Source organism: Mercenaria mercenaria, chromosome 16 (genome assembly GCF_021730395.1).
Source record: "Mercenaria mercenaria strain notata chromosome 16, MADL_Memer_1, whole genome shotgun sequence".
Lineage (NCBI taxonomy): Eukaryota > Metazoa > Mollusca > Bivalvia > Venerida > Veneridae > Mercenaria > Mercenaria mercenaria.
The window spans coordinates 69,993,478-70,006,071 of NC_069376.1; the positions used below are offsets into that span (position 1 = coordinate 69,993,478).

The window sequence follows — 12,594 nt, forward strand, 5'->3', positions numbered from 1 at the left end:
TCATAGTCAAGCAGTAAGAAAGTTCGATAACGCTGTCTTACGGACAGTTTTTGTGTTAAATTTTAATAGAATTTTAGATTCTTAATAAAATTATGTTCTTAAATATGTATAGATGCTTTTAATTTGTATACAGTCTCTTATAAATCAAATTTGATTGATAAAAAAAAAAAAAAAAAAAAAAAAAAAAAAAAAAAAAATAGGATTTCTGACAGAGGTGTCAAATTTATCAAATTCCACTAATTACCCCTACACACACAGTGCAGATAAAACTGATAAGACTGTATTGATTATTGATTATTTATTACCTGTCATAAGCATGCATAATAGATAGCTGATAAGGCTGTTTGTCTATGCAGTAATGGGTTGAATTTAATTTGCTTTCAGATGAAACAATGGCTGTGCCAGATGTAGGAACTAAAACCATTGCCAATAAAGATACAGATGCTACCCAAGTGTGGCCAGAGTCAGCTGTACCAGACATTTGTCCACAAAAACTTTTTGAAGAAGTTTTACCAGTAAGTACATGTGCAAGGATTTGGTGTAATTCTTTACTCACACCATTTTCAGAGACTTGGGTTCATGCATGACCACTCATACCTGTAAACATTAAGCTGTGAGAAAAGTATGCACAGACCCTTTCATGATAATACTTTCTTAATTACCAAATACTAAAACCTTGCCCTTTTTTCACTGGGCTGTTTTCGAAGAAAAGTCAAGATACTGTCATTGCCCCTCGTCGGCGTCTGCGTCGTCGTGCAAAAACTTTGACATTTTCAAATATCTCTGCCATTACTTGATATCTTTCTTTCAAACTCCCACCACTTCTTTATCATGACAACCCACATTACTATGACAAGTTATGTAACTCTATCTTCTTTATTTACAGAATAATGCCCCTTTTCAACTTAAAAAATTCCTTAAAACAACTTCAAGCACCTACAGCCAAGCGTTGGCACCCACAGGTGGTGCTCTTGTTTTAAACTATAAAATACTACTACAGCCAAACTTAATCAAAATAAAATCATCTAGTTTATCCCTGAAAATCACACCTTCTAGACCTTTCCCTTGAATGGAAACCATCCTCTTCTTTTCCATCAACAGGAAGTTGAACTTTAAGTCTATTTTCAACAGTTTCAAGTCTTTGAGACTTGTATAAATATTTGAATTTCACTTGTACTTCTTCACCAAAAGTACTGCATTCACCAAAAGTACTGCAGAATACTTAGAACATATCCTCCTTTTCCAGAATTTCAACTGAAAGATGTTCAAACATACTTTCAGTTTCATCTTCGTCATGTTCAATAACATAGTAATGAGAAAGACACTAGGTCTGGGACATTCATTTTCAACATTGAAACATTTTGGCTCCATCAATATTTATCTGTAAAAGGGTAATTATAATTAATTAAATTTTGGTTGTGATTGTTCCCATCCCTGCAAGCAATTGATCATTTTGTTATGTGTTCATAAATTTTCTCCTTTTTCTCGACTATTCATAGAATAGCAGAGCTATTGGACACGTTAGCATCTCGATTTGGTTAATGTTTTGTATGTAAGCTGGTATCTTAGAAACCTTTTGTGGGAATAGATTGAAACTTCACACAACTATTTACTGTGATAAACTGACTTTTGCTGCACAGGTTCTATAACTCTATTTTGCTTTTTTACAAGATTATGCCCCTTTTTTCGACTTAAAAATTACATTTTCATGTCATTTTATGTTACAGGAATTACTGAACTGGATGGTTTACCAGGCATGAAGGGTAACCCAGAACTGAATGGAGCTCCAGGGTTGGATAAAGTCCTAGGAGAGAAGGGAGAATCTGGAGAACCGAGATTGGCAGGACTTGATAAGGAGATTCTGAAAAATTGCATAAGTATATGTTAGATGATTATGGTTATATGAATGCATGGTTCGTTGGTGATTTGTTTTAGGTACCAAGAAGTGTCAAAATTTCAAAGATAATGTAAGAATTTTATATTTCGAAAAAGTAAGGGGAAGAGATTCTACATGCCTTATTTTATATTTGATGGACTGGTCTTTAACCCATAGCATGCTGGAACCAAATCGTAAAGACTTTGCATCCACTATAGAGCTAGACAAGTCTGCACATCTGTGCATTCTTACCATGCTCTATACTGCTGGCTGCTCAGTTGATCATTTCCATCTTTAAATCCCTTAAATCTATAATAGATTGTTCCAAAACTTTATTTGGAAGAGTCCATTATTTAAAGTCAGCTTGGCAAAGCGGAAATTGAAGCGTGTGCTCAAGTTCACAGATGGTGAAGACTCTGACTATGTAATTGGATTAACATTCTGGTAGGCTTATCAATACATGTACAATTATGTAATGTGGTATAGTCCTAATCTTATGTTCCTAGATTAGTAGTGAGAGCTTCCTTCTGACTTTGCATAAGCATAATACCTTGGTAAAGGTCAAAAAGTTAACATTGGCCCCTGTGACCTTGACCTTTGACCTGGTGACCCCAAAGTCAGTAGGGGTCGTGTACTCAATAAGTACTATCAGCAGGTGAAGTTTGAAGGTCCTGGTTGCAGTGGTTCACGAATAAAGTGCCTTCATGCAAAAAGTTAACGTTGTGATGAACGAACGAACGGATGGACAGTTGAAAACTAATATGCCTCCCTTCGGGGGCATAAAAAGTATGAAATTTTGTTAAGGTTAAATAAAATATTGTTGTGACAAATTATAAGAGAAGTCATTTAAAGCTTTTTCTATTTTCAGCTCTAGTGGCCACCAAAAGGGGTGGGGTTCCCCCATTTGAACAAATCTGGGATAAGACCATATAACAATGCTATAAACCAAATCAAGCGGTTCATGAGAAGAAATTGTTTCAAAGCTTTCTATTTAAGTGCCCCCATTTGAATAAACTTGGGAAAGGACCTCATAATGATGCTACAGACCAAGTTTGATGAGATTCATTAAGCAGTTCATGAGAATAGGTTGTTTAAAAGTTTTTCTATTTCTATTTTTAGCTCTAGTGGTCCCTAAAATGGGCCAAGTGACCCCATTTGAATGAACTTGAAAGAGGACCTTATAATAATGCTACAGACCAAGTTTGACAAGAGCTTGTGGAACATGATATGCCCCCCTTGATGCATTCAGTAATTGCACAAGGAACAGAAATTATATGCTCACTGAACAAAACTGTTCTGGTTCAATGTGACCTTGACCTTTGACCTACCGACCTCAAGATCATCTGCTGGTCATGATAAACCTCCCTATTAAGTTTCGTGATCCTAGGCCCAAGCGTCCTCAACGTACCGTCCGAAAAGGGTTTAACTGTTCCGGGTCAATGAGACCTTGACCTTTGGCCTACTGAACTGAAAATCTATAGGGGTTATCTACTGGTTATGACCAACCTCCCTATCAAGTTTCATGATCCTGGGCCCAAGCGTTCTCAAGTAACTGTCTGGAAACGGTTTAAATGTTCTGGGTCAATGTAATCTTGACCTTTGACCTACTGACCTCAAAATCAATAGCAGTCATATGCTAGTCATGATGAACCTCTTTAGCATCTTTCATGACCCTTGGCCCAAGCGTTCTCAAGCTATCGTCCAGAAACCATTTAACTGTTTCTGGCCAATGTGACCTTGAATTCTGACCTAATGATCTCAAAATCAACAAGGGTCATCTGCTGGGCATGACCAATCTCCCTATCAATTTTCCTGATCCTAGGCCCAAGCGTTGTTGAGTTATTGCCCGGTTTTACTGTTCCAGATCACTGTGACCTTGACCTTTGACTTACTGATCTCGAAATCAATAGTGGTCATCTGCTGGTGATGACCAACGTTTAACTGTTCTGGGTCACTGTGACCTTGATCTTTGAAATACTGATCTCAAAATCAATAGGGGTCATCTGCTGGTCATGATCAACCTTCCTATCAACTTTCATGATCCTAGGCCCAAGCGTTCTTGAGTTATCCTTCGGAAACCACTTAACTGTTCAGGGTCACTGTGAGCTTAACCTTTGACATACATATCTCAAAATCAATAGGGGTCATCTGCTGGTGATGACCAACCTCCCTATCAACCTTCAATGATCCTAAGCCTAAGCGTTCTTGAGTTACCATCCAGAAACAGATTGGTCTACATACCGACCGACAGACCAGCCAACCGACAGACCAACAGACATCTGCAAAAAAAAATACCCCTCCTTCGAAGGGGGGCATAATAAAGATCCATCAAGTGGTTCATGAGAAGAAGTTGTTTAAAGGTTTTTCTGTTTTTAGCTCTACATGGCGGCAAAGACGGATTCAGCAGGCTGGTGGTATCTATGACTATATCAAAGCAACTGAAATCGTTGCTAGACGCAAAGCAAATGTACACAGTTCCATCCAGAGTAAGGTGCAACCATGGAACAGCTAGAAAACTGTAGAAGTTGCAACATTCATGGTCACTTACAGAGAGAAGGGGAACTTACCTGACAGGAAAATGTGCCAATAACCAGAGAATAGAAAGAGTTTGAAGAGATCTTTTTACCAGATGCACCAACGTGTATTTTGCATTATTTTACCATCTTGAGACTGAAACTCTGTTAAATCAAGATAACTCAACTTAAGTATGGCTTCATTACATTTTTGGACCCCCATATCCAATGAGATTTAGAATTGTCTATAAGACAGACCTTTTTACCAGATGCACCAATTTGTATTATGCATTATTTTACCATCTTTGAAAATTCCTCAGCAATGGTGTGATATGTTTGGTATTTTTTGTCATTAATATCTTACTCAATATGCCACATTTGACAACTAACACATTCCACAAATAATTAAGTTGGTGTTTGCTGAACAAATATATCATCAGTAATAACTAGAATAAAAACTGCAGGGTCTGCATGAGATACAGGGACCACAGCAGAAGTGGAAGCAGAGAGAGCAAGCACAACAGATATACAAAATTTGTCTATATATAGATGCAACAAATTCTGTACCACATCTTTACCACTTTATCTTAATTTCATACACAGACCCTACCTACCAGCCTAACCACATCAAAGTCCAGTACACAAGCGGCAGAGGATATAGCTGTCTAGAAGACTGCTCCTTCACTTGTTGCATCATGAAATAAGAAATTTTTCTAGCCAACTGGGAAATGTTTTAGTCAATTGGGGAAAAAAAAACTATTTGCCATTGGGAATGGTACTTTTTACCAGAGATGGATATATAGGGAGATAAAGCCCTGCCAGCTACAGCCCATTTATACTAAATATGACCGCATTTGCATGCTGTTAAAGATCAAATACATCTTCCAGATGGTACTGTCGAGCTTTTCTCTTTCAGAAGCAGAAACGTCTACAGTCGCTGTGCAGCCACCAATGGCCAGAAATGCTCAACAGTCTACAGACAGTACTGGTGATCTGCAGCCTCCGACTCTCAGAGATGAGGAAATGGAATCAGACAACGTTAAGTTTTATGTAGCACACCAAAATTTAATGTGCTACATATTAAGCAGTCTTGTAGTAGATTACCTGATAAAATCAGTTTTCCGACTTAAAACAGATAAAATTTAATAATACATCTAAAATAACAGACCTTTAAGCTCAAGGTAACACTTAGAAAAGAAATGTTGAAAAAATAGGCCCCTTTTCATGTCTGTACCATTACCTTTTTATGCGGGAAAGGAATTTTTTTAAATACCTTGCCACCATTGTTCATCATCCTGAATCAATGTGCAGAGCACAACACTCAGATCCTTACCTAGCTCCATGGTCAAGGTCGCACTTACATAGATATAATGAAATAGGTGATATCAAATGGGTGAACCTACAAAATTCAATTAAATAGTAAAGCGGCACCCCATATATAGGGGTGCAACAATATACTGTATACCGGTTTATTGCGATACAGTGTCTGGCCGATACGTACCGCTGTACAATATCCATGTACCGCGATATTTCTGTAATATTTCATCACACATTTTAAGCATTGCAGACATGTATATTTCTTATTCTTTACCTGTTTGGATACTAACAGTGAAAAGCATGTTTACTTAATACATAAAAAGTATTAAATACAGTTTGTTTAGAGTGCAACACCTTTGAACTGTTCTGTCTGTTGAACACTGAATGCATTAGAAGTATTAACAGCGGCTTCAGTATTATTGTATTTTTCATAACATCAGTACATATTGCAATATGTATTTCAATACAGGTTGACTGTATCACAATATATCGCAATACTGGTTTGACTGTATCTAAATTGCACCCCTACCCATATATATGCAACTTTTGAACTACTTGGACACTGAGTACTAATCGTCCAACACTACATAGTAGATGGTTCTTCATCACCTCACAATGGCACACTTGATAATACACTTAAAAGTACTGAAATTTTGAGTGTTGTCCCCAATACTGTCTTAGCTACCCTCTCTTACTTATAGGCATTTACAACAGCTTTACAACCACCACTCGTCATATGGATGATCGACTGCTTTCTTGTTTGCCTATAAAATGCTTCTGATACTTCTCTAAATATGAAAGTAACAATAAAAAAAAATTCAGAACCGAAATAAACATACATATTTTTCGAAATAAACATACATTATCATTTTTTTCTTTACAGACTGCTGATTTCCGGGGACAGACAGGTCCAAGACTGCCAGATAACTTCGATGTTCTGACCGCCTCTGCTTTGGACTTCTTCTATCTACTGTTCCATCCAGCAATGTTCGCAGATATGGCATGGCACACAAACAATTACGCTCGCTGGAAGGAAATGCAGGACCAACCAGATGACAAGTGGGCCGAAACAAATGAAAATGAAATGAAGGCTTTCATTGGAAACAATGTTCTAATGGGTATCAACGCTTTGCCAGAACTGGACATGTATTGGTCATCGAATCCGTTAGCTGGTAACTCAGCAATACAAAACATAATGACTTTCAGAACCTGACCGAGCTGCAGAACCTCCTCGTTGTAGCCAGAATTTTGACCACCTGTATCAAGTGAGACCTGTGCTTCAACATGTGTCAGAAACATTCCTTATATCTTACAATCTTTCTCAGCAAGAAGCGGTAGATGATGCCATGATAAAGTTTACAGGGAAGCTATCATTCAGACAGTATATGCCTGCTGAGCCGATAAAACGTGGAATAAAGATATGGATGTTGTGTGATTCAAATAGTGCGTATCTGTCAAAATTTGAGGTTTACTTGGGACAAAACACTTACAATGGTGAAAATGGACTAGGCTTTAGTGTTGTTATGAAACTTTAATTACGGACCATCTTTGGCTTACACACAGACATATTTTTTCGGTAACTTTTTTACAAGTGTGCCGCTGATGAAAAAGTTACTTGATAATGGACTTTATGCTTGTGCAACTGTTAATTTTAAATATTCATCCACTGAAATGTAGGTATAAATTTACTTGGGACGTGACTTTGGTACTTACATTTCTAAAAACTTTATACCCGCTGAAATAGTTATCGTTGAAAATGTTGACACTTAAACTAACTGCCTTAATTCCTCTTTCTTCTGCACCACAAGCCCAGACAATGGTGTAAATGAATTTAGATTTTGTAAAATTTGTGTCTGATGTAGTGACTTTATTCCTCGCTCATCCGTTTCGAATAATTATATAGTAAAATTAGAAAAATATTCTGTGAAGTCATTGTCCGTTGTACATACACTGAAGTTCTATGTTAAAGCAACTGTATCCTTGAGGAAATCTAGACAGTTATTTGTGTCATATGTGTCTTTTAAAAAAGATACAAGTAGTACCATAGCCAGATGGTTGAAAACAGTACTTAGTTTATCTGGTGTCAATGTTCAACTTTTCAATGCTCACTCTTTTACACTTAGAGACCATTCATAAAACAGAACTGGCAGTCCAAATTGCATAAGCGTATGACAAAGGTTCCAAAAACAGAAAACAGGCATGGAAAGACATTACTAATCAAGGTGATTTTGCCCATAATATTAGAGTGTATGAAAAGGGAGAAGGTGAAATAATACAATGCAAGCATCCTCAGATTGTTACTAAAGGTACACAGTATGTTCAGTGTAAAGAATGTAAATGGACATATCTGCGCTCTAGCTTATGTGTGTGTGTTTGTGTGTGTTCGGGTTAAACGTCTTTTTCAATAATTTTTCAGTCATATTTATAAACGATGGTGTCTACTTGTAGCAGTAAGCACAATGCCCAACTTTATAGTGCTGCCTCACTAGAATATCACGCCGTAGACACGTGGCATGATACCCCACCCAGTCACATTATACTGACACCTGGCTGACCAGTCCTAGCATTATCCCCTTAATGCTGTGTGCCAAGCAAGGAAGCTGCTAGTACCATTTTTTACGTCTTTGGTGTGACGCGGCCGAGGATCGAACCAACGACCTCCCGCACTCGAAGCGGACGCCCTACCACTAGGCCACCGAGGCGGTTGGGGACATGTGAAGGCAGCTCACCCAAATAGAAAGGGACAAAATTAGATAAAAATGTCACACCAAGTAGAAAGTGCATCTTTATTACCTGTATCCACAGTTGCAAAACAAGAATTTAGAGAGAAAATCTTAGACAAGATGGTAAATGATGCAGTATCCATTTTTGCCTGTACGAATAATGACACTGTGACCTTTAGCCAAAGGCAGTTCATTAAACATGCAGATAATCTGCATCAGTTTAACTATGTCAAACAAAAGATGAGAGAGTTGGCTCGTTTCTTGTTAGAAGCAAGGGTTGTGGACTGTTCTGTTCAGACATTAAGAGATTGCACTGATACACTAAAGTTTTCAGTTTGTATCACAGCTGTCAAAAATCTTTGTGGGTATGATGAATCAAGCATGTTGTTTGAAATTCCTTCCCTTGCCAATAAAATAGGACATTCTTTGCATAAAGTTGCCAGGAGAGTGAGGCTGAGAGCCATGGGTACAGGTGGAAAAAGATCTTGAAGACAAGGCTGACCGCCTTATTGAGATGTACAAGGAGGATTGGAAGATCAATGTAGGCCATGCAGCCTTGGAAACCATTTGAACAAGCCAGTCTGAAAGACAGCTATATCCCCCACCACTGTTATGGATAGTGGCTCAAACATTGAGTTGTGACCTTGACCTTGAGCCATCATGGCTGACTCATAGCTTCTGCATATCGTCTTGATGAGGGGATCATTTGATCCAAGTTTCATGATTATCTTTCAAGGAGTTTAGGAGATACAGAGAGGGCACGAAATGAAAGGCTCAAACTTTTGACATTGAATTCTGACCTTGACCTTAAGTCGACATGAGTCACATGGGCTCTGAACATAGTATTGATGAGGTGATCATTTGATCCAAGTTTCATGATTATCCTTCAAGGGGTTTAGGAGATACACAGCAGACACGAAACCTTTGACCTTCAGCTGTGACCTTGACCTTGAGTCAACATGGCTGACTCTTGGGTTCTTCCGGCGGACACAAAATGTGAAGCTCAAACCTTTGACCTTGAGTTGTGACCCTGACCTTGAGCCATCATGGCTGACTCATGAGTTCTGCATATCGTCTTCATGAAATGATCATTTAACCCAAGTTTCATGATTATCCTTCAAGGGGTTTAGAAGATACAGTGCAGACAAGAAATGGAAGGCTTAAACCTTTGACCTTGAGTTGTGACCTTGACCTTGAGCTGATATGGCTGACTCATGGGTTTTGCATATCATTTTGATGAGGTGATCATTTGACCAAAGTTTCATGATTATCCTTCAAGGGGTTTAGGAGATACAGAGCAGACACGATATGGAAGGCTCAAACCTTTGACCTTTAGTTATGACCTTAACCTTGAGTCAACATGGTTGACTCATAGGTTCTGCACATTGTCTTGATGATGTGATCATTTGACCCAAGTTTCATGATTATCCTTCAAGGGGTTTAGGAAATACACAGCAGACACGAAACCTTTGACCTTCAGCTGTGACCTTGACCTTGAGTCAACATGGCTGACTCTTGGGTTCTGCACATCATCTTGATGAGGTGATCATTTGACCCAAGTTTCATGGAAATCCTTCAAGAGGTTTAGGAGATACAGAGCGGACACAAAATGTTACAGAAGGACGCAAGAACGGAAGGAGACCATTCCTATAACCCACCATTACATGTGGGATTAATTAAGAAGTACAACAAGCCCATGCAAATCCCCCTTGCAGAGGGCTTGAAAGCATTATCAGTTTACCTTTAAGGACAAGCAAATAACATCATGGGTATGTCTGAGATTACACAGGATCAGTGGAGGGAACTTTGTGAAATCACATTGGCCCTAAGTATGCTATTCAACTAAAGAAGAGCTGGAGAGGCAGAACGATTAGAAGTTCAGCAATACCTTGATGGTGTACAGCATGGAAAAACTATGCATACAGAAGTACCTGAATATCTCTGTCTCCCTTAGAAAGAAAGCTTTCCGAAATTATCAACAGAGTGGAGGTTAAGAGTAAACGAGGCAGGCGTGTGGCGATTCTTCTCCAAGAAAACATCAAAAAGCAAATTGATGTCCTTCTCAAACACAGATCCTGCAGAAACATCGACTCTGAGAATATTTATATGTTTTCTCGGCCTAGTGATACAGAAACTCCAATAAGAGCTACTGATGTCGTGAGGAAATTTTCAGCAATATGTGGTGCCAAGCAACTGGAGACACTGACCTCCACAGGCTTCAGGAAACATGTAGCGACAGTCTCACAAATGTTGAATTTGAATAATAATGAACTAGATGTTGTTGCCTCATTCCTTGGGCACAATATCGAAGTTCACAAAGAATTTTTTCACTTGCTAAGTGACATTATTCAGGTATGATTGAAGATTTTTCATTTTTTCAGTTCAAACAAAGTCTAGGTATTGTCATAGTGTTCGTCTTGTGTGCATCTGCGTTTGTGTGGGAGTACTACGGAAACTTTAACATGATCATTTCCTTCCAGATCTCTTCACCAAAGTTAAAGAAGCTTAGTCAGACAATATCAGTATTTAATGTCCAATATTATTTATTGTCCAATCATGTCAGCATTTTCCTCAGTTACAATGGGAGTTGCTTCTATACGATGTTACTCCTATATATTTGTGACTCTTTTTGTATATATTATTATAAAAGACGCTTTATGGATGTAATGCCCCATATCCTTTAAATTAGGTATCAAATTTAGATAGCATATTGAAATACAAAAAAGACATCATAAAGACGTATAAAAAAAGAGACATCTTTGCTGTGTACAGGTGACCAATGATCATACAGAATTATTTAAACAAAAGGCAAGAAGTTTCTTCCGGCTGAATCAAAGAAACTGAACTGTCCAGCTAAAGTGATGAGAGAATGTAAAGTTTCCTTTGTATAAGATCACAGATTCATCATCACCAGATGAAAGGCGATATTGGACTGAAGACTTAATGTGTGGACTGCAATCTGGTGAAGACATTGCTCATGAAAGATGTATTATTACATGTTTGCCAGACAGGTGGGAACATTCCTGCCATCCTGTTGGACTTGGACAGGTTGTGCCGACTACTGATCCAGGAGTAGCCGATAAAAAAAAAAGCTTGTGGGTGTAATGGACCCAGGAGTAATAGAAAGTCAAATTTCTGCCTGCATTAAATCAGTGTGTAGGCCACCTCCTCAGCCAACAAATCAAAGATATTTCCCATCAAACAAAACATTAAGGAACCATGTGTATAAGGCCAAAGCAGCCATCTCCTTGCTATACAAACCACTGATACTCTTTAAATAAGTAATTTTGAAGTGAAAACTTGAAATCTTTGTCTTTCTTACAAACTGATTACATTGTCTTTCAGACCAAAGTAGAGAACACATGTTATCCCAACTCAAAATATATGAAAGGTGACATGCAGAGAAATTTAAAGTGTACAATGTTCATTCTCCTATTCACATGCCACATGACTCCAGAAGATTTTTATGCTCATTGAACAATATTTCTGCATTTTGTTATGAAAATTACTTCAGGTGAATTAAAAATGTCTAGCAGTTTAAGCAGAGAAGTTGTTCAAAGATTTTTCTGTTTTTACCTCTAGCAGAACCAAGTGGAACCAAGCAGAACAGCAACATCTAGGGCACCCTTCATCAACTTACCACCACATGGTTTCAGAGGAGATGTCGTTGGAAAAAAGTGTGAATGGACAACAAATGGATGTACACTCGGTAAGTGAGCAAACAAACTCTTGCCAATCAATTTTTGTCAGTATAATGAGACTAATGTGAGAGTTAAATAAACATTTTATTTATATACTTTGCTGGATTTAACATCGAACTAACACAATTATAGGTCATATGGCAACTTTCCAGCTTTGATGGTGGAGGAAGACCCCAAGTGCCCCTTGGTGCATTATTTCATCATGAGCAGGCACCTGGGTAGAACCACCAACCTTCCATAAGCCAGCTGGATGGCTTCCTCACATGAAGAATTCAATGCCCCGAGTGAGGCTCGAACCCACATTGATGAAGGGGTTAATTAAATAGCAATAGTATTTTGAATTTTTACTAATAGGTTACAGTGTTTGACAGTATTTCTTTCAATGAGTTTAAAACAGATCTTTTGGAGATTGGGTTTTGTCATACATGGCGGCATAGACAGATTTAGCAGGCTGATGGTATTTA

At 38.2% G+C, this 12,594-nt stretch overlaps 1 protein-coding gene across 1 annotated transcript; it reads left to right on the plus strand.

Moving 5' to 3' along the window:
• The first annotated feature begins 2,305 nt into the window (after positions 1-2,305).
• Positions 2,306-7,941, plus strand: LOC123540171 (piggyBac transposable element-derived protein 4-like). Its single transcript, XM_045324979.2, has 2 exons — positions 2,306-5,427; positions 6,590-7,941. The coding sequence occupies exons 1-2, from the start codon at positions 5,248-5,250 to the stop codon at positions 6,917-6,919; spliced, it is 510 nt and encodes a 169-aa protein (XP_045180914.2). The 5' UTR covers positions 2,306-5,247; the 3' UTR covers positions 6,920-7,941.
• Positions 7,942-12,594: the final 4,653 nt, after the last annotated feature.